General features: G+C 34.8%; 1 protein-coding gene across 15 annotated transcripts; it reads left to right on the top strand.

Annotated features, from left to right (window-relative positions):
- Nucleotides 1-81: 81 nt before the first annotated feature.
- LOC109135632 (uncharacterized) lies at nt 82-23,714 on the top strand. 15 transcript variants are annotated; one of them, XM_048633688.2, is made up of 3 exons: nt 82-522; nt 2,764-2,876; nt 6,249-7,234. In XM_048633688.2, exon 3 carries the CDS (start codon nt 6,368-6,370, stop codon nt 7,208-7,210), a length of 843 nt encoding a protein of 280 aa, XP_048489645.1. In that variant the 5' UTR covers nt 82-522; nt 2,764-2,876; nt 6,249-6,367; the 3' UTR covers nt 7,211-7,234. The 15 variants fall into 15 exon arrangements, 4 of the variants coding, with proteins under 4 accessions (XP_048489645.1, XP_048489644.1, XP_048489642.1 ...); XR_007268358.2 differs by lacking the exon at nt 6,249-7,234 and adding an exon at nt 15,483-15,961 and having other exon boundaries at nt 139-522; XR_007268363.2 differs by lacking the exons at nt 82-522; nt 6,249-7,234 and adding exons at nt 541-2,052; nt 14,272-14,630.
- Nucleotides 23,715-23,787: the final 73 nt, after the last annotated feature.

The raw sequence follows: 23,787 nt of genomic DNA, 5'->3' as shown, positions 1-23,787 counted from the left end.
CCAATTGTTGCAATTAATAAAGAACAAAGGGATTAACTCTTCTTAAACAAAAAACTATAAACTGATTATACGAATATGCATTGCCTAATAATATATCATGCTTTATCTTGGCAGAAATGGTTTTTATTAGTGATAATCTTTGAGGGGTGCTATGATTCATAGCTTCAAACTATTGAATTGTGCAAGACGAAATAAAGTGAATGTGTGTCTTTGTCTTTACAAAGTAATGTAACTAACGAACCATGTCCAGTTTTTTCTTTTGTTCTTTGATAAAAGAAATTACATAGACAAAACTACTCTGTGATTGGGGGAGGAGATGTACTTGTTTTGTGGAAGGTGGGATGAGTAGGAGATTATTTGATGCTCTCTCTCTCTGTGATTTGGTGAAAGACTTTTTATGAAGACAAAAATATATTATATTCCAATAACATAAATCCCTGATGTGCAACATCTTGGTTCCTGTTAATATGATGAGTTGGGTATGCCTAGAGGCATTGCATCATTGTATGTAGGAAGAGATAGGTCAGCTTCTACTTGTCTTCTGTATTTATATCTTGCCCTGTAATTTCCTTGATTAGATTTGTTAAATATCTAATTATACTTTCCCTCAATTTTGCTATGATTGTCACTATTTGCCTTTTGGGATGTTTAATATAATTGTATTAATTACTAAAACTATCTCGAGAAAAACTTATCTGTATTGCTTTTTTCGACTTCCTTCATATACATGGAAATTCAATCATGAGTCATGACAACCATAGTGATATGGAGAGAGGAGTATATACTTACAGGAACAAGGAAAGGGGATTTTTCTTTTATCCTAGTTATTGTCTTATGAATGTTTGCTCTTTAATTTCGAGCTCTTTCATTATATGTATGCATCTTAAAAGGTCTTTTCCACAAAGAAGAATGATATAAATGTACATGATGTGTGTTATGTACATCTTTTTACTGGATGTGAGTCTGTAACGATTTCAAACTGACATTTTGACTATAGAGTTCAGAAAACTTCAGTTGCTTTGAATATTAAAAATGAAGAATTTTCGAGCTCTGTGATTCCTATAAGATAATAGCTGTGAAGCCTTCCTCTTGCATGATATTCTAGTTGCTTATTTTTTTGGTAAAAGATAGATGATTGCAGTCGTAGCAGTTTCATCACTTTAATTGGTATATCATTATCTTATCCTAGGAAAGGATAAAACACAATTGATTGCTTTGCATCAGATAATATAATTTGATGATTGATATGCTGTGTAGATGTATAGGTGTAGCATAAATCGTTTTCCTATGGTAAGTCTCATATTATTGGGTTAAAATTGCTGATACTAGTAAATTTGCTTTCCATTTAGTGATACAGAATTTTTTCTCTTCCCAACTTTTTTTTTTCTTTTTTTTGGACACATATTTTTTCTATATTTTTCATTTTTGTTTCTCCCTATCCAGTATTATGATATTGTGATGGTGATATGAATATACCATTCTTGTTTAATCCTTTTCACTTTAGCTCAGCATTTCCACCAGGTGGATACAATGTGACACTTCAGCTCAGCCTCACTCATTCTAGGGAGAAAGCTGGCTTGAATTTGTTTTTAGTGCCTCTGAGTTGTGAAATTTTTAGGAAAGTGGTCTATCTTGACTTGTCCATTGTCTGCAATGAATTTATCCTTCATATGGTTTATAAACTGTGAAAAAATTTCTCCCAGTTATGGAAAACATTTTACTTTGTACGAAAGAATGCCATATTTTCCTCTTTATTTTTTACCTTGCGCTTTCTCTTTTTTCATCCCTCGTCTCCCCACTAGGCTTCCACATCTATTTTTCTTCGCCTCTCTTAACATTCTTTATGAAGAACCAAACAAAAAACTTAATTTATAATTGTGCTTCCCTTGGAAATTGATTTCCATAGTAATTCAATTTTCCGTTGATAATGCTATCTTCCGTGCCACCAAACAAAGCCTTAGCTGATTCTTGTGCTATTGTCTCTATAAAGGTTAACGTGCGATATTTATTAGAGATTAGGAATTGGGATACCTAGTTGATTACAAAGAAAAGGTGTGGGATCCTATGAATTACAAATTTTCTAACAGTAGCGTACAATTTTCTTTTCCCTTCTAGAATCTTTTTACGTACTCGAGCAACTTGAATTAGCAAAATAGCACTAAGGAACCATAAGATTAGAAGATGTCACTAGATATGGTATTCTATATGCCAATGGCTTAATTTCCAATATTTTGTTTGTGGTAGGGATGCTAGTACTGTATCCGGCATTTTGCTGTAAGACTGATTCGTTAATAAATTAGATGCTCTTTCCTTGCTTTAGGGACCAATATACAGGACTGAGGATGAAAGTGTTTGCAAGAAGATGAACCATTATGACGTGTAAATCACAAATAGCAGCTGATTTTAACTTAATCTTGAATTTTGACACATCTAATGTGGTGATATAACCAGAAAATTCTGTACGCCTTAAACCCTCTTCCCCACCACCAAAAAAAGTAACCCTCAAATATGTTTGCACCTTGTTCTTCCTCAGCTTCTTGTACCCTTCGTGCTAAAAGCTCTGAAAGATCGTAGTAGCTGATATGACAAGAGAGTAATATGTTGCTGATGTCTGTTTCAGTTTTTTGTTTGTTTATCAGTACATTTTAGCTGATTGCTTTATCTCTAGTCACAAAACTTTAAAAGATGAGGAATATTATATATTTTCTTCAACTTAATTATTGTTTGTCTTGAATAATTTATGCCACTCCTTATCTTGTGCAGTTAGTGTTGTAACCACCACAAAGGCAGAAACCTGAGGATTAATAATAGTAATTCTGATGAGTTGATATCTATCTCTCAATATACTAGGACTGGACCACTCGCTTTTCCAAAAGGTATGCCTGAGTATACATATTTTATATGGATTAGATCTTGCATGATATGGTTTTTAAAGTTACATAGTATAATACTGTTGGATCATACTCTGCCTCTCTGGTTTATTTATGCTCATTTTTGAGGATGATCGAGCGCATGATTAATTCTATTGTTTCTGGGTTTGTTGTTGGAATACTGTGTATATGAAGAAAACAAGTGTCTTGCTATCACTGACTTAAGCCACTGCTCCTGGATTCTAGGACTTTGTCGCGTAATATACATCCCCATTAATGGGCTCTAATCTATGTTAAATCTATGTTATCACTAATACCCCTTTTTTGGTCTAATGTTTTGTTAATTGTTGTTCTTAAGGAACTTGTGAGTTCTGATAGTGACATTCATGATATGTACCTGTTTGCAACTTAGTGTATGTTTGGCCTTTTCTTCCTAAAGAATCGGTTGTGGTTCATGATAATCATGATTAGAGAGTAGAAACTAGGAGCGATAACCTGTGTGTTCATGGCTGTATGAAAGGCTAAGGTAGTTATCAAGGAGTCATTATTAGGACTAATTATTGGTGGATTTTTGTTGCCCACTGCCTGATTTTTATAGGGAAGGAGGTTTACTCACGGTTGTCGTCCTCTCTAGCTAGAAGCCTAGAAACAATGGCCTTCCCTAAACTTAATTTCTGCTTTTGTCCTGAAAGACAGTGATGAAAATGTGTACTCTTAGATGTTCCCCTTCAATGATTGGTTGTTTGGAGTAATAGGTACTTGTGTACGAGTATTATTAGATGGCCACCCTTCACATGGTTGCCAAATTCAAAGAGAAAGTTTATTATGTTACATAGAAAGCACTCCCTTTGTTCTTTAGAGTTTGTACTTCGTACTCCCTCCATCTCATTTTATAGCTTCCGTATTTCATTTTGGGTGTTCCAAAATGTGGTTCTCATTTTCCTTATTTTCATTTTTGAACATTACTTTTTACTCTATTTTTCCACCTTTTCACATGGATTTTTGATACCTTCATTTATTCTTCATTCAATCTCATCAGTTGGATGTAAGAAAACAATATTTTTTACCTTTTCTCTCCTCTTTTCACATGCTCACCCATTTAATTTTCTAATTCTTTTTCAAATTTTTATGGCAATAATTCCAAAAAACACAACTCCCAATACAAGTATATCATAATCATGATTTCTTTAATCCCCGTAGCCAAAGTAAAACGGGAACTATAAAATGAGATGGGGGAGTATTATTTTTAGATCGTTCTATATTCCTATTATAGTTTTTCCCTCTTCCACTTGTTGCACCTCCTTTAAATTCCCCGTCTCACACCAATGTTCTCTTTCAAGCTTATCTTGATTATTGCCCCATTTGTTGGACCTCCTTTAAATTCACCGTCTCACACCAATTTTCTCTTTCAAGCTTATCTTGATTATTGCCCCATTTGTTGGACCTCCTTTATAAAGAAAACACTCTCATACTCTCTCCCCTCTTTGACTTGGTAGAGCTACAATAAGAGGGAATAAACAATACAATGGAGGTAGTATCAAACTTCTAAAAGATTACGGAGTCGTTTGGTTCAAAATATGAAATGGAAAGGGAATGGATACAAATGGAGGAGGAAAATGATAATAAAAATGGTTACCTTTATTGATTGTTTGGTTCAAGCCAAAGAATGAAAATGAAGGATTTATCATTATTTTTAGATAATGGATTTTGTTACTTGAGGGGGAAGGCAAAGTAATAAATTGGGGGAATCCATTACTATCAAGTAATGGTAAGAGATTGATGAGGGGTTGAACTAAACAAGAAGAAACGAAATCGATAATTGATTCCGTTTCTTGAAGCCCAAAAATAATCAACCAAACGACCCCTACTAGTGAAATATAAACTATAAGAACTCTCTAATGAGAAGAATAATTGGATTTAGTTAGAATTATATGTTAGTATGTTGGGTTGGCTTTAAAATTTTACAATGTCAAACCAATCAACATATTTAAGAAGCCAACCATACCAAATTATTTATTGTTCTTATTCCTAAAAAGAGCAAGGCAGATCGTATGTCTGATTTCCGTCCTATACCTCTTGGCAATGTTATTTATAAGTTGGTGTCAAAGGTGCTTGTAGATCGTCTCAAAACGTTTCTTGATAAGATTGTTGCAGTTAATTAGAGTGTATGGAGGTTGATGACAGACAACATTCTGGTTGCTTTTGAGAAATTTCGTTATATGAAAAATTTGCAGAATGTAAAGGGGAATATGCCTCTCAAGTTAGACATGTCGAAAGCTTATGATGGAGTGGAGTGAGATTTTTCGGAGGTTGTGTTGCAAAATTTTGGGTTTGATGCAGATTGACGCAGGAATGTGATGAGATGTGTTTGTTATGTTTCTTTCTTCTGGTCAACAGGTTAACTTTGATAAAACAATGTTATCATTTAGTAAAGGAGTTCGGGAGAACATGAGGGGAAAAATTATGCAAAAAATGGGTGTTCGAGCTGCGCATGCGCATGACAGGTACCTTAGGTTACCTACTATGATAGGACGCTTAAAAAAGATTATCACTAAAGGTGTTAAAGAAAAACTATGGAAAAAAGTGAAGGATGGAAGGGAATGATTTTCTCTAAAGCTGGTAGGGAGGTTATGATAAAGGACGTGGCCCAATCTCTTTCTACCTAAACGATGAGGGTTTTTAAGTTTCCATCTTCTTTTTGTGATGAGATTCGATCTTTGATAGATCAATTTTGGTGGAGGCAAAAAAAAATTGGAGAAAGAAAGATTCATTGGCTTGTTGGAAGAAGTTATGTAGGCCCAAAGTAGAGGGAGGCTCGGGTTTTCGGGACGTGAAATTGTTTAATTGAGCATTACTTGGGACACAAGCTTGGCGATTGATTACGGTTCCGGGGAGCTTGCTTGAATAGATTTTAAAGGCTAGATACTATCCTAATTCCACTTATATGACCCCAAAGTTGGGCTCAAACCCAAGTTACACATGGCTTGGCTTGTGGGAGGCAAGATGGGTGATTAGGAGAGGGGTGAGGTGGAGAGTGGGAGATGGTGAGAGCATTTGAGTGTGGCAAGATGGGTGGATTTTGGGTAGACTCGAATTTTTTTGTCATCACAGGGAGATACGAACTTGAATGCTATGGTGGCGGATTTAATTGACCCTATTAGTAAGTCTTGGAATAGAGAGTTGGTGGCTCAAAATTTTCTCCCGTTTAAGGTGGAGGTGTTATGAGCATTCCTATTAGCTTTTGCTTGCCTGTGGATACTTTGTGTTGGGACCTTGAAAAAGATGGCTGCTATTATTTGAAATCGTCATACAAGGCGTAATGGGGAGATCCTAATAATGTGAGTGAAGCTTCACCTTCCTATGTTGTGGATTTTGTAGAAGAAGATTTGAAGATTAAAAGTTCTACCTCGCCTGAAAATCTTTGCTGGGAGAGTTGTTTCTAATGCTCTACCTACAAGAGAAGTGTTGGCTCGAAGAGTTCCTAGCTATATTGCAACATGTGCGGTTTGTGGGAGGGAGGAGGAAGACGGTTTACACGCTTTACTCCACTGCCCTCTAACAGAAGGTGTGTGGAAGGTGTGTGGAGTCTGAGCTCATTTAATGTGAGAAGCAGTGTGCCCGGAGGTTTGGTGAGTGATTGGTGGGAGTTTTGTTCCCAACAAATGGAGGAGGATGAGTGGGGAGCATTTTGGACAACGGTGTGGGCAATATGGGGAGCTCGTTTCAAGTGGTTGATGGAGGGGGATCAACGTGAGCCTACTGAAACTTTATCGTATGCATTGAAGATAAATAACGAAGTATCGAGTGCTAGCCCAATAGCTAACACGTCGGGTGTTGTGCTCTTGCCTTTTCCTACAGGGTGGTCGAAGCCCAAAGCCTCATATGTCAAAGTGAACACTGATGCTGGGCAAATAGGGTCATTGGGGTGTGGTATTGGAGTGGTATGTAGAGATGAGTTCGGTGAGGTGCTTGCTACAGGTACGTTTGAGCACCAAGTGGAGTCGGAGCCCAGAGTCGCGGAAGCAAAAGCCATCTTCTATGGCATGAAGTTGGCGTTGGAGTTAGGCTATAGTTGCGTTGAAGTTGAAAGTGATAGTTTAATGGCTATCCAAGCTTTGAGAAGTGATAAAGGGGGATCTAGTGAATTTAATTTAATTATAGATGATGTGTTAGCTTTAGTTAGCTCCTTTAATAATGTTATTCGATCTTTTGTTAAACGTTTAAGGAATAAGGTAACTCATATGTTGACTCACTTCCAACCTTGGGAGCTTGGCAAACATATTTGGGATAAGGATATTTCGCTTGATGAAATTGCTATTGTTTTGAAAGATATAATATGATCCCCTTGATGTGTTTACTTCAAATAGCCCATGTCAAATAATAGTATAATTTAAACCCTACCCTGTACAATATACATACATGATCAAACCAAAGCCAATCCGCTCAGGTTAGGTTGGAATATGGCATGCATCTTGCTGTTGACTTCCCCACATTAGTACACCACTAATAAGGAAGTTGGTTGGCCATTGTTAAAGATGAATATTGGTTGGACTGCAAATTATGGTTAAAATGAAGTTTGATGGTGTAACTCTAGAATAAGTTAAAAGGTTTTATCTTGTTCTCTCTTAGGCACAATCCACTATCCCAAATGGATTGTGCCTTTTCATCCGTAGTAGCCTAGTAGATCTTAATTCTTAATTTTTTTTTTTTTCAGTTATAATATTTTGACTTTCATGTTTATTATACCTAAATCTAGTTCAACCTTCAATATGATGTATGCCTTATATTTTGAAACGGATGAAGTAGATTGATATATTGCTTTGCCTTATATGTGAAGCCATGGAGGAAGGCGGATGTAATTGTTTTTTTGCTCGTTTTTTTATTAGGTGCAACATTTTACTTCTGGATGGTAAAACTTTATAGTTTAGGACCATGTTTTTCACAATAATATATACTACTAACCTCCGTTTCTAAATAATTGCAATAGTTTTTTTATGTTTGTCAACGGACTCAACGCACAATCTTGATCATTAATATCTCTAATTATGTATTTGTAAAAGTTACAAGTTAATATTATGTAGGTATTCATTGAAACAAATCGTGCAACATTCTAAATGATCATTTTTATTTTTATATATTAGTAAAAAAAATATGGTCAAAGTAAGGTGTGTGAATAGTGTAAAAGTATGAGTGTTGCACTTAAAAAGAAAAATAAGTATATAACAACTATAATAACAATCTTGACTTTTTGTTTTTGTCCCAAAGCTTAATAATAATATATCATTTTAAATATTTTTATTATCATATAATGTTCAAAATTATGAATTAGAGACTTTGTAAAAACAAATGTCAGCAAAAAACAAAAGTATTTTAGTTGCAAGAATTGGAGTTGATTTCTTGTCAAGAGCATGTTAGGGCGAAAGGGGTGTTTTGTGCTGAATTCGACTCTTGTGCAACAGTAGAGCCAAGAATAGATTAAAAGCTTACAACAACAAGGCGCGCGGTTATAGTATTTTGTGGTAGAATTAGATTTATGGAAAATGATTTCTTCTAAGTGGTGGTTTGAACGTTTACATGGACCAAAACATCAGCTTTACAACTTGATAAGATAAGTGCAATATGATGTTATGCACGTTTATCTGCAATAAAAAATTTTGTGCACTAAGTGGGAGGGAGAGTGCGATATTGTGAATTGTGACAAGCCCATTCAGCAGGTTTAACGTAAGCATTTACATCAAAGATGTAGGTGGGTGGATTGTGGGTCCCTATTTTGCTATTTGTGCTGTTCGACGTGGATGGGGTCATGGAACTCTCGTTTTGTCATTTTTTGTGGTGGGAATTTTATTTTAAACTCCCAATTTATAGCAAAGAATAAAAAGCCATAACTCCAAATTCAAATGAGACTCGTGGGAGAATGATAAGATTGATTTATATATTTGAGCACTCATTACTAGTACTAGCGACGTTATGGCTTTTATTCGTGGAGCATGAAAAGATATGGAGTAGCGGCCTAGTAAGAGTAGTATTAGCGACGTTAAGATCTATTTGTCTATTTCCTAGTCTCCCTTTTTTTCTTTATTGTATCATTGTATGTCTCATTCTTCTTTTTGAAGAATTGTATTGGGTGAGGAAATAATACTTCCTCCGATTTCGAAAGTTATTCCTATTTTGATCAATTCTGTCTCATAAAAAGATTTTAAATGAGAATAACAAAAGAAAACGGAGAGAGTAGATAGAAGGTAGGACGTTATCGGGATGAAAAATAGAGTAATTTTTTAAGAATAAACTTATAGGTAAGGTGTTTTTTTTTTCCTAAAGATGGAGAGTATAATATTATAAGACTTTTTCTTTAAGTTTTTTGAGAGTTGCACATCATGAGTTTTATGTAATATTTTGTTTTGTGATAATAAGTTCAAACTTAGGAGTAATATAAATGGGTTGAGAAAACTTATAAATATAATAGTTTAAATAAGTTCATATTTAACAAGACAGATGAGCAAATATCTGGACATGTTATCTTCATCTAATTTTCTTTTGCTTATTTTCATAAAAAAAAATAAGAAAATATAAGAAAAAATCAGAATGAAAAGAAAATTTCTAAAGGAAAAAGAAAAAGTTTCGGAAGTTAAGAAAAATTTAGAAAAATATAAGGATTCAGAAAGTTAAAAAAAATTAAGGTGAAAAGAGTAAGTCCTTGTTTGAATAGAAGACCTTGGGTTGTTTGGGTTGTTCAGAGTATAATCTGGAGTGGACTAAATCGTTTTTCACAATTTGGATTGGTTTGTGATTTTAAGCAAATTGGTTTGGGTTGGGTTGAGTTCAGATCTTTGTTAAATCAAACTGCACCTTTTTACCGCAAAACTCATTAGATGAACTATTTATTGAATTTTCAACAACTTTGTACCACATAGTTTAGTCATTTATGAGTTATTGTTCCAACAATTTTTAGCAAATTAACTATTTTCTAGAAACAAGTTTATAGTAATTTTACAGAAAATTTACCACATTCCCCAAAGATAAAACAAAAAACAAGGTAAATTCCTTTTGGTATCATTGTACTTTGGGGTTTTCCATTTGGTACCCAAATTTATTTTGGACTCTATATAGTACCGTTATAGTTTGGATTTATTCTCTATCATAACATTTATTTAAATAAAACATTAGTTTTGGATTAAATAGGGTTAGAAGTTCGCCTCGTCTACGTACCTTGTATATCGAGAATAATTCAGCTAAGTTTTGAAAATCAGTTTGGCTCTTATGGGTCAACATTGACGTCGAAATTGGAGAAAAACGACTATAATTTCGTTTTATATATCAAGAAATGTCTACTTATTTTATTTACTAAATTGGACCTTGAATTTGATAGTTAAGGACAAAAATGACTCCCAAAACCTTAATTACGCAAATTAGACAAACTTCTAACCTTATATAACCCCCAAACTAATATGTTGTTTAACATAATGTTACGGTAGAGAATAAGTCCAAATTACAGTGGTACCATATGTAATTCAAAAAAAAAAATTAGGTACCAAATGCAAAAGCCCAAAGTACAGTGATAACAAGTGGAATTCTTAATTCTTAAATTATAAAACTCATATCGTAGATGAAAAAACGGGTAGACAATAAATCGCGCTGCATGTTAAACCGTATATTTGCATTTTAATGTCCATTAATCCCAAGTTGCACCAATCCAAATCACGAACAGTCTTAACCTATATACCCCCTAATAGTATGAGGCATAATATATGATAGAATAAATTAACTCCCATAGAGCATAATTCCATTTGTCTGAATATATGCTGGCATTGTGTAGTTTAGACAATTCACAATTTGTTTATAAATTTTATTTCATCAAATTAGGGCCCATTAGACGAATGGCCATTAAAATCAAAATCTTTCTATTTTGGTATTTTAATATATCTGGCGACTTAAAAGTTTTTTCGCAATTTGACTCTTGTGTCACCGCATTTTGTGTCAAGCCTCTCGTGAATTATGAACATTCCCTGATTTTCTTAATTTATTTTGGTTTTAAGACAATTTCTTAACATAGCTATTTATAGGTTGTTCGGAAATTAATTTCACTTTGACAGCTAAAATTTGTTGATAGAGTAGACTTAAATCCAATCTAATGTGGTCACATTCCACGGGATATCTTATGGATGCGAAACTTTTATTTTTTTTATAAGTAAGATGAAGGATTTTATTGGATCAGATTGTTCAAAATGTTTACTTTTGTCATTGTATACTTTTACCTGTTGAAGTTGAATCATTTTCACCCTTCCTGTCATCCTGTGACTTTCTTAAGTAATTTAATCATTTTCAACTTTTTATTGGACATTTCTTAGTTTTTATTTTCGGCACCGGTTAGGGGATCTGTTCATAATTCTCTAAGAGGAGAACTCAAAGTTGATATATTGGAATGTTTGATGCTTTAGTTTTGAGTTTGAGCTCCAGGAATTTAGTGTCATTTGTTGGATAGAGCTTCCCCCAGTTTAATGCTCAATCTGCCTAGTTGAATATCTAGTAGACTCCAAGACATAGACTGACGTATCCTAAATTACTACATGGTTAACACCTACTTTAGTACTTACCTTGTATGATTCCTAAGATAGTAAATTCCAAGTTGGCAGAATATCAGAGAATGTACTGATTTCCAATTTGTGAAGAATGCTTATGGGAATTGATAACGAAGACTCTTCTTATGTTTGGTTGTTTACCCATATACTTTCATGTACGTAAAAGTTTTGTCTTGGGTACCTGTCTTGTAAGAGGAAGTTCAAATGTAAACCTAGGATCAACTATACATTCCTAGTTTTTATGCCAGATACTCTAAAATGTCCCCAAATTTTAAGGATCCATAAGACCCCATAAGCAAGTGACTTTTTCCCTTGTTTACTTGTGTTGAAATGTGTTTATGCATGGTGTCAACTAGACTAAACAAGTAGCAAATTTAGCACGAGGGAAGGAGAAATGATATACTCCTAAGAGACATTGAGTTTATTATCCAGCCACAAACTCCTGTTAATATTTGCGGCATATATATATATAGATGGAGAGTTTTACGAGGTTTTCCTCATTGGACAGTGGTATTGTCAATTTATCCGGTCACTATGAAAGGCTTGATACTTCCCTTCCCAATTTAGCACGGTCCAAGGGGTCATATATATATATATTTTTATATAGGTAAGGAAAAAGAAAGTTAGGAAACCCTCCGTACGAGAGGAGTTTTAACCTTATTTTTTACAAGGATTGAATGAAGTGGTGAATACGTACAATTTTCAATACAAAAACTAGTATCTATCAGGTGGCCAACATTGGCAATTCAATCTGCTATTTTCTTTGCTTCCCGGTAGACATGTCGAATAGTCCAAAAAGAAAAGGAGCGGAGAGATGTCTAGATATTGTCTTGATATACATGTCCTATAGCACCCATTTAGCAAACGTGTCCTCATTTTGATTGAATTTGATTAATCTAAATTAATGCGAACTTATATAGTTGTAAATTGATTTTTGATAATCTTTTCTAAGACTTAACTTGTTACGTAGTGCTAAACTCGTAAAACAGTGCTACTATCCTCAACCAGTAGGTAATAGGAGACTTGTGCAATAACACCTGGACCCAAACTCGAACCTGAGCTCCGCTTCCGGACCTGCAAAAAGGGACCCACCATGGAAGTTTGGGTGGTATTCCCCCTCCGAAGCTTAAGTCATGCATCAGGAATAGAAAAGGAAACTTTTAGAGAGAGAGAATTTATGGCAGAATAACAGTACACTGCTCTGAAAAAAGTATTTCTCTCCTGATTTCAATGACTATTTATAGTGTCTGAGGTAATTGTTGTTCTCTGGGGTCACTCTAATTTGGGAGCACCTGATTAGCTGAGTAATAGTTTTATGACACGTGGCAAGCATTGATTGGAGAGTACACATCATCCACTTTACACTAATGCCTTTTACAGATGCTGCGCCTAAGTACAAATTAGGCCAAAAAGGTGAACTAGTACAACTCCTTTATTTAAAAGGGTGTACTTTAGGCCATATCCCTCTTTGGACCCTGTACTTTCTGCAACAGTGAAGGAACACGTATAGGGGCAAGATGGAGCCACATATTCTTTTTTATAGCCGTTGATCTTTAGGCTACAACATAACTAAATTTGTTAAAACTTATGTTGACCTATTTCTAATAAGAGTAAGATAATTTAGATTGTAGGGAACATTTCCTAGGCCTATGTTCTTTTCCATTCGAAAACCTCTTAAACTAACTATCAAAAAAAAAACCTCTTAAACTAACTAATTCATACTTAGTGGCTCTTTCATGAACTTATATTTTGCTGTGAATAGAAATGAAATCATATTCCTTATTTAAGCTTATTAGACAAAATAGAAGGAAAAACAATCTAGACTTTATTTGTAATTGTTTAAATATTACTTTTTGTGAAACTAATTTCTTGATTTGTAAAGATGAGCCTTAGACAACTCCATAGATTGGTTATGTTACCATCTACGTGAGATGGGGAACTTAACAAATCTCTAGACATATGAATTACTTCTTCCTTTCTTTTTCTCTTGCAACATATACCTCTTTTATTAGTTATATATCTATTGTAAATATTTCCTCTTTCGATAACAAAAGATACTCAATTGGACTACATCGCTCTTATTTGATCTACTTATATCCATTACTAATTACCATCAACCAATCAGATGGGTTCTTTTCGTTTCGTCAAACTCCACAACCTTTATTTTTATTAAAAAGTGTGCCCAAATCATATGTTGCAATAGAAAAAGAACGAAGGAAGTAATTTCGTCACTTATACAATATAGTTGCATGATACAAATTACAGAGTGGGTAAATAATCATAGTTCGTATCTGTGATGTATCACTACTTCATGGATATGAGGCAATATGAGAGAGAATCTAGAAGATTGATTGATGAGAATTGAGAAGTTTGATGGTAAGCAACCATCAAAGGTGCAAGATTTTCCTTGTGCAGGGCATTATAAAATTTCATGCAATGGTGCTTTTTAAATGCCCATATGCTTGGTGACTGTTTTGGGAATTTTCAATGGTTGCAGTTGAAGTGTAGAAAACTATACTTTCTTGGTTCCTTTCTTCCTTTTGTAACTGTAATCCTATGATTTTCAGGTTCTATCATGCATGAATCTTACTGTTAAAATATTTAATTATATAGTAAAAGTTACATAGTTGATATTTTGAAAAAGCAATATTTGAAAAGGGCTCAAGTCTTATTGAAATAATAACAAATATTATGGAAATATGTGGTTGAGATGAGATAAGGAAATTCCTCTGTTTACCAGTTTAGCTATATTCTTGTTTTTTCTGGTTTTCTTTTTTTTTAAGTTGGTAAGATGAAGAGTCCTACTGAACTGACATATCGCACAGGTATAACCAGTCAGGTTTGCACGTCAGACACCTTGAAAGGAAGGGGGAATTTTCTGATTACTTAATGTGTGTGATTGACTGGTATCCTTGGTTTTCAAACTTCATGGAATCGGTTTTAGGTTGTGTGATATAGATGGCTTTTGATTAATGAGATGAAGAGAAGCTTATGCTAGTATTATGGGCTTAGAGCAAGAATATGATAAAAGGATTATCATTGAACTGGTTCTTCCAATGTTAGATTGCTATAGCTATTTAAAGTTGCTTTGTAGTAAAGTACTAATGCATACACTTGGAGGCGGAGCATGTTTAATTCAACATTTTTGGGCTCAAGGAATAGAATCAAATACCTACTTCCATAATTTTTGTTTGGTTCTGAACCCTCTTCAATCGATTTCCATTACTTGGTGGTAATGGATTCTCCTAGTTTGCTACCTTCTCTTTCCGCTCAAGTAATAAACTCCATTTGTTAGTGGTAATGGACAGAACACCTATTAAACGTATGACTTGAGCCCTCCTCTATTCTAAACATTGATTAAAAAATTAATTCCCTTAGTCGAGGAGAAGTAGATACATTTGTAATGAAGCTTAAGATGCTTGAAACTATAACTCCAATCATACTGAAGCTATTTTTGTGTACTTACAGTTCTCTGTTTTTTTTTTTAGAACATATTTTCTTAGTTCATAATGATTGTGAGCCTCACTGAGAAAATAGCCGACTTGGTAGTTCATAATGACTGTGACTTTAGCTTCTCTGCATAATAATTGAGAAAATAGCCTGTTTAGCGATACAATAACATCAATTTTGAGGTTCCAACTATCAACATAAGCTTTTGGTTGAATTGGTCTTTTGACATTTAAGCTCCGTTTGTCTCATAGGAACTTAGTTTCAAGGATAATGATTTTTCCCAGTTTTCGATTTTCTGTTGTTTGGTTGGACAAGAGATTTCAAAAGAAAAACTTAAATGTAAAAGAATTCTTCATTCCTTTGTAAACATTTTTCTCCAAATTTGAAGAAAAATAATTTTCTTCCTCTCTGATTCTCAACATTTTTATTTTTCCTTATTAGTTTAATAGCTTTTAATTATATCAAACAAAGGAAAATTAATATTTATTTGCGTATTTCATTGGGAAATATTTTTCATGAAAAACCATATTTTGTGGAAAATGCCTGAATATATGATAGTGTGCCTTTCATCTTCCTCCTCTATCAGGAATACCAATCAAGGCCACCACCGACGAAAATAAATAAATAACTACCTTCAAGGATTTGATAATTTCATCCCCATCCTCAAATGGCAAGTTGGCAACAGTCTACCGCTTTCGGCCCACTTCCTTTTCATCCAACCCAAAGTCAATATGATCCAAATCAAATATGCCTCCTGTGTGCTGTGTCCTCATTTGTCAGCCCCATTGAGATACTTTCAAAATTTTAGGTTTCTCAGAGTTAATAGAAGACAAAGATGATGGGGTCCCACATAGGTGTTCGCAAATATTTGATCCGTTCGATCCGATTCAGGTTTTCGGATATTCGATCCCACTTTTTAGTTTTCAAATGTTTCAGAGGCGTTGTCGCAAGTTGGTATTGTGTGTTTGAACTTGATATGCATTTTTTTTCCATTCTCATTAAAATACATCAAGGAAAACTCAACATTTATAATATACATATATAATAATGTGGACACTTAAAACATGATTAAAAGTTGGTTGATATGATAATTGTGTCATGTTATAACAACAAGATGTCACAAGTTCAAATCTTGTTGCAAGCTAATTTTACTTTTGTTAATCGACATAGCTTAAACTATTCACTGTATTCAAAAAATGGTATGTTCTCTTCTTAATATTGAAATTGAATAGTTGCCTAATTGAGGGTGAGGTGGTGGGGTATTGGTATTGATTCCCATATGTTATCCCTGAGGTATACGGATCAAACCTCACAGGACTCATTTGAGTAATTTTACATATCTCTCCTCAAGTGAATTTCCTTCATCTTACCAAAAAATAAAATGCCTGATTTTAAATTAAAATTAGATGGTCTCTTATAAAATCGACTATTTCTATACATAGGTTGCAATCTTTTTGTTTCTATCTCTTTGCTTTCCTTAATTTTACAGTCTCCATCAACATCTTACTTATTTTAGAATAGATGATGTATGGTAGTATTAAATGGTAAAGCACTAAAGATCCTATAATACACGAAAGTTTACATATTATAGATTCGTACATGAGATGAGGTTACAATATCCTTCCTCCGTTCTTTTTATATTACAATAATTACTATATTGGGTAATTTCACATCTATTGCAACAATTTCGATTTTGGTATAAAAAGCAATTTTAATTGAGAAATATCGCCCTTACTTTATCTTATTAAAACCATCATTAATTACTCACTTTGCCTTATAAAATTGCTTTTATTTTCAAAGGATGATTTTTCTCCTACTCAAGTTAATTAAAGAGTTACTTTTATGTTAAACTACTCATTGGATCCAAATCCTTAAAAGTTGTGTCCAAAGAAATTGTTGTAACAGAAAAAAGAACGGAGGTATTATTAGTTCGGCTAAATTTAAATCGGATTAGGTCACTTATAGTTTTTACTATTTATAACCTTCAATTTTGGCAATTTTGGGACATCTTTGGACTTCTCCAGGTTGACCATATTTTCTCCCGAAAAGTTCATAAGAAACCGAACTGACTTATAACATTGCGCGGGTGCTTGACACCATTAGTGTTGTCTCGAAAAGCCTTTAAACACCCCATTGGTTCATTATTCAGGAAAACTAAAACTGCCTCAAAATGAAAGTAAAAGCATCCACAAATTCGTTCCAACCCATATGACTCATTTCCAATAACCTCCCATGCCCCAAGGAGTCATCCTTTGCGTGTATTATATAACCTCCAATTTTGGCTGTTTTTGGGACATTTATTGACTACTCTAGTCAGGTCATATTTTCTCCCGAAAAATTCGTAGGAGTGCCGAAATTACTTGTGATGTTGCGCGGGTGCTTTGCACACTTTGCATTGTCTCGAAAAGCCTCTGAACACCCGATTTGTTCATTTCACGTGAAACCCGAATTGCTTCAAAATAAACATAAAGGCATCCACATATTCGTTCCAAACCACATGACTCCTTTACAATGATCTACCATGTCCCTAAGAGGCATTATGTGGCCTTCGGAGTCCGAAAGCTTGTATAATAACCTTCTATTTTGGCCGTTTTGGGACATTTTTTTACTTTTTCAGGCTTGGTCATATTTTCTCCCGACAAATTCCTAAGAGTGCCAAAATCACTTGTGATGTTGTCCGGGTGTTTTGCACACTTTGCATTGCCTCGAAAAGCCTCTAACACCTCATTTGTCCATTTCTCGTGAAACCCAAATTGCCTCGAAATGAACGTAAAGACATTCACATATTCGTTCCAAACAACATGACTCCTTTCTAATGACCTACCATGTCCCTAAGAGGCATTATGTGGCGTTCGGAGTTCGGACCATTGGAAAGTCCGAAAGCTTGTATAATAACCTTCTATTTTGGCCGTTTTTGGGATATTTTTTGATTTTTTCAGGCTTGGTCATATTTTCTCCCGAAAAATTCCTAGGAGCGCCGAGGTGATTTTTGACGTTGCACTGGTGTTTGGCACAATTTATATTGTCTCAAAAAGCCTCCGAACACCCCATTTCTTCATTTTTCGTGAAATCCAAAATTGCCTCGAAATGATCGTAAATGCATCTACATATGCGTTGCAAGCCACATGACTTCTTTCCAATGACTTACCATGTCCCTATGTGGCATCTCGTGGCGGTCGGAGTTCGGACCCCGGAAAAGTCCGAAACCATGTATAATAACCTTCTATTTTGGCTGTTTTTGGGATATTTTTGGACTTTTTCGGACCTGGTCATATTTTCTCCCGACAAATTCCTAGGAGTGCCAAAATCACTTGTGACGTTGTCCGGGTGCTTTGCACACTTTGCATTGCATCGAAAAGCTTCTGAACACCCCATTTGTTCATTTCTCGTGAAACCCAAATTGCCTCGAAATGAACGTAAAGGCATTCACATATTCGTTCCAAACAACATGACTCTTTTCCAATGACCTATCATGTCCCTAAGAGGCATTCTGTGGCGTTCAGAGTTCGGAACACGGGAAAGTTCGAAAGCGTATATAATAACCTTCTATTTTGGCAGTTTTTGGGACATTTTTTGACTTTTTCAAGCCTGGTCATATTTTCTCCCGAAAAATTCCTAGGAGCGCCAATGTGATTTGTGACGTTGCACTAGGGTTTGGCACAATTTATATTGTCTCAAAAAGCCTGTGAACACCCCATTTCTTCATTTCTCGTGAAATCCAAAAGTGTCTCGAAATAATTGTAAATGCATCTACATATTCGTTGTAAGCCGACTTCTTTCCAATGACTTACCATGTCCCTACGAGGCATCTCGTAGCGGTCGGAGCTCGGACCCCGGGGAAGTCCGAAAGCATGTATAATAACCTTCTATTTTGGTTGTTTTTGGGACATTTTTGGACTTTTTCGGACCTAGTCATATTTTCTCCCGACAAATTCCTTGGAGTACCGAAATCATTTGTGACGTTGCGCGGGTGCTTTGCACAATTTGCGTTGCCACGAAAAGCCTCTGAATACCCCATTTGTTCATTTCTCGTGAAACCCAAATTGTCTCAAAATGAACATAAAGACATCCACTTATTCGTTCCAAACCACATGACTCATTTTCAATGACCTAACATGTCCCTAGGAGGCATCCCGTGGAGGTCGAAGCTCGGGCTCTGGGAAAGTGCAAAAGCGTGTATAATAACCTTTTATTTTGGCTGTTTTTGGGAAATTTTTGGACTTTTTCGGGCATGGTCATATTTTCTTTCGAAAAATTTCTAGGAGTGCCGATGAAACTTGTGACATTGCGAGGGTGCTTTGTTTTTTTTTTTTTGTTAATGTTTATTGATTTACACATGCTTACTTCTACTTCTGTATTTTTGTAAGTGAGGTTTTCTTTTTTCATAATGTAAAGCAATGGCCTCCGGATTTATTTTTACCAAGGATGGCTTCTTATTGTATTATGTCTTTTCATAGATAGTAATTTAAATTTTTTTTGTGGACACTTCAAGTATGATTAAAAGTTGATTGAGATGATAATTGTGTCATGTTATAATAGCAAGAGGTCACGAGTTCAAATCTTGTTGCAAGCTAAATTTACTTTTGTTAATCAATATGACTTATGTACATATTGGACAATTCCAGTGGAGTAATAGAAGTGACATGTGGCGCATATATATTGTCACACATGCCTTTTAATATATTTGTATAGATAGGCCTTGTTATTTTGCGTTTTGGTTTCATATCTAAGTATATGATTCCACGCTGGGCCAGAACTAGAAGTAGCCAGAGCAGTGGAGATGTGATGGCTTTCGTTATGCCAATGACATGGGCCCATATTTCATATATGTGGATCACCAAATTAGCTCCATGTGAAAGGCAGAAGCTATAAAGCCTATATGATTTCTTTTTGGATTTTTCTCAAGGTATTAAAAATCACAATTTATTAGCATAAACGGTCTAATTTTAACATAAAATTAGATAAACCTAAAACTGATTTTTCTAACAAGCCCATTACATCTTACTCTAACTATATCGTCTCTTCTTTTCCTTTCGTTGTTTTCTTGATTCTCGAACTACAATAGATAGTTTCAAAAAAAATAACTAGTCTTACCAAACAGATTAAACTAGTCACCAAAAGGATTAAACTAGTCAATGAATGAGTTAAAGAATGTCATTACTGAATAAATTAAACTAGTCATGAAATAGATTAAACTGGTTCCTAAATAAGTTAAACTAGTCACTATATTTAAAAAAAAAGTTGGTACGTTTTCTTTTTAATATTAGACTTGAACCATGCATAATTTTAAGTTTAAAATAGGCGGTCTCTTTATAAGACCGACTGATAATATAATTACCTTGTTGTGTATAATTACACTGATTTCCGCACATTCCTCTGTAGAATAGTAGATTGAGAGCATCCATATCATATTTAAGAATTGTGAGTCTCAATTTTTAAACTAGGATGCCTTTTTGTAGGTTCAGTTGCTGCACCTATATTTGTTGGACTTATTTTAATTCTTAACTAAACTTACTGGAACTTGCTTTTGAGGGGAAACTTACTCGTACTTGTTAGACCTTATTTGAATTTATTGGAGCGCACATGAAACTTATGTTTAGATATTGAAAACTTATTTGAACTTGTATGAATTAATTAAAATTAATTGAAGCTTAATTTGTAATGGTGTTAGAATTTATGTGAAGTTATTAGACTTAAAACTTTTAATTGGTGAAGAGAACGCACACAAATAGTATAGCAAACATATGTGTATTGCTTACTACTGCCGTGATTGGACTACTCTTGTAAATAGAATTGTATGTTCATCCCTAACGCCGTGATTGGACTACTCTAGTATTACACTTATTTTCACATGACTATGTCCCTTATTTGATTACTGTCCAACTTCTGGTTTCAAAGTTTAGTACCAAGCTTGTTATGATCTTCAGAATTATTATAGCATGTTCATTACATACTGTAATTGGAAATAACTCATTAGTGGCCTGAGCATTAGAGTGTTCTTCTGTTTCTTTTCTCCACTTTTAGGAGATGATGTTTTTGTCATTTTTAACTTGTCTGGAACCACTGAATTTCAATCTCTAAGATTCCAGATACTATATTTTGATCATAAGCTTTTAGGCCATTGAATCTAATGAAGAAGTAGATGTTCAAGTAGAGTAGTTTAGGTACTTACGACTATAGCCTAAGAGCTAGCTCTTCGCTTTGTAAGACAATCTGCTACTTTGTTTGCTTCTCTACTGCGCTGCAGTAAGCGCCTCCTCGGGTGATATAATTGACAGTTTGTAAGGGAATTATAGCAACACTTACTGCTTATTGGGATAGGTTTAGCATAATTAGTCCTTCCAGCACAAATTGCAATAGTCGGAGTCGTCAAAAAAATTTCTTGCTACTTTGCTGCCGGATTTTCTTCCTTATTTTTTGTTCTTTCATTAGAGGTCGATACAAATTTCTGTAGTTTTCAGAAGGTGATAGGTACTGTCATTCTCCCCAAGTGTTGAGTCCATGGACAAACATGATCCAATTTACTGTGTGTCGAACAATTATTCCTAGCTGTTTTGCTAACGAACGTACTGTAAATTTCAACTGTGCTCATGTAAAAAGATTTGTTGATTTCGTCCTCTATGTTTTTAAAAGAACTAATTTTAGCCATTAAAATTTTGAAGTAACAATATGTTATGCAAGTGTTGTGCTCCTTTCACCGATGTCATTGCAAATTTTCGTTGTAATAAGTTGGTCATGAGGTGACTTATTACATTATGAGGGATAAATGTTAGAGTTTTTGTTAAGAAATGAATTATATCTCAAGAAAACATAACTTGATATCAATGAGGGAGCACTTCTTATCTCAGCAAAAACATATATAGGATTGTGCAAGTTTCCCCTTCGACAGATTTTCCCTTGTTATAGTTTTTCGATAGCTTATTAGATTTTCTCCTCTTATTATAACTTGTTAATTTGATCGAAAAACTAAATACGACTTATATGATTTTGCTAATGCAAGTAATATACGCATTTTCCGCAAAGAAATCATATGTTTTCACCTGAAAAGCATGAGTGGGAGTGTTGCCGTGCATATTCGAACAATCTTTCGTAGTTCAACCTCCAAAGATGATTGATTGCAGCGGTAAATTGCAAGTCCAAACAAATACATTACATTGTGGCAACGTTTAAAATCTTAAGTTTGAGATTGTATTTCTTACATAAATGAGATTATATACATGATTCTTCGCGCCATATTATAATTGCAATAACATGATTAATTGGTTGGGAAGAAAGGATTGGATTTGGATTACACATTTTCTAAAAGTTATGGGGTTAATTTGCTCAATGTAAAAGTTAAGGGGGTCGCCTATGTTGTAGATTATGCAATTGTAATGTGTGTGCCTTGATTTTTTGGTGAAGAAGAAGGAGAGAGAGACTCGAAGATGGAAGTGCATCGCACGCACAAAGCGTGCTTCTTCCCCACCCCAGCTGCCCAGGCGGGCTTGAGGCAGCTCGGGTGAGCATAGCTCGGAGCTCACATTACGCCTCTCAAGGCAGAATCACTTTGAAAACCCTACACCGGGAGGGCGGGCATTCGGCCCTGTTTTGCGATTTTCATGTTTTTAATCCAGGTTTTCTTGTTTTGGTTTTGGGTTATTTTATAAACTTTAGGAAGTCATATATAAGACATCCTAAGGTCATTTTGGAACCCTAAAATTCAAATTAGGCACAAATATAACTCTTTCTTTCCTCCTCCTCTCTTTATTCTTGTCCATTGTAATTCCTTCATTAGAGAGGTTAAAGAAAATCCTAAGGTTCTTGCTCAAAGCGTTGGAGATAATATGCCATCTTGCCACCTTCTTATATTATTAAAGGTGGCTCGTGACAGTAGAGGTCGTGATCTTTGGTCGTCTATATGTAAAATTCGTCCTTGATTGGCATCTGAGGTGGCGGAAGGTAAGGCTCTATGCTTTGCAGTGAAATTGGCCATAGCTCATAACCTAGGTCATGTTGTTTTGGAGATGGATTGTTTATTGATCCCCGTCTCTCTAAAGGAGTTATTACTCTTTCCGATCTTGATTCTACTATGGAGGATGTCTTGTTATTTAGCAAAAATTTTGTAGTTGTGTTTTGGTCTCATGTGCATAGGGATAGCAATTGTGTGGCTCATCACCTTGCAAAAACTAGTGTCTGTTGGTATTAAACAACATCGGGACTCGAGAATGGCATGCACCCCCTCAAGCTGCTATTTGTGTATTAGCGGACAATTCGTCCTTCCCTTAATCTATATCAAGACACTTTTCCCCTCAAGAAAGGTGACTTGTGTGTCTCATTATAGATTGTAGTCTTGTAGAGGCCTTTGGTTAAGTTAGTTTACACAAGAGGTAGATCACTAGGTTGTGTATATGTTGTTGGCTTTAATTTCTGACTTGTAACTTGGAAGAAAAGTCACGTGAAATTTCACTGTCTTTAGTTGTACGTATACGACGCTGCCCAAAAGTAAGGTCGAAGTTTCGTAGACAATATATGTAATCTACTTGAAATTCAGGTCCTTGTTATATTTCTCTTCCTTTATGAATGAGAGAATTCCCATGCAACCTACATTCTCAAACATACCATTCTTTGACAACTTAGTTTTTTGGAAGTGTCTATAATGTACAAATATTGGACCCCCATTATTAATGACTTGGTTAAAAATGGCCCCATTATTGACAACTTGATTATTACAATACGGTAATGATATATATGATGAAGATTCAAGTCATCGATAGAATCACATCATAACAAACTTACTCACTAGATGACAACCACAAAAATCTCTGAATTTTTTGATAATGTACCCTATCCAATTTCAATTTGACATGCATTTTAAGTTCTGCATTTTGCATTATAAAATGGTATGTTGAAGT

The sequence above is a fragment of the Beta vulgaris genome, chromosome 7 (genome assembly GCF_026745355.1).
Source record: "Beta vulgaris subsp. vulgaris cultivar EL10 chromosome 7, EL10.2, whole genome shotgun sequence".
NCBI classification, from domain to species: Eukaryota; Viridiplantae; Streptophyta; class Magnoliopsida; order Caryophyllales; family Amaranthaceae; genus Beta; species Beta vulgaris.
This window is presented reverse-complemented; position numbering and strand designations above follow the sequence as displayed.

Coding starts and splice junctions, on each gene's coding strand:
- LOC109135632 (XM_048633688.2), top strand. CDS start 6,368: ATGTGCGGTTTGTGGGAGGGAGGAGGAAGACGGTTTACACGCTTTACT.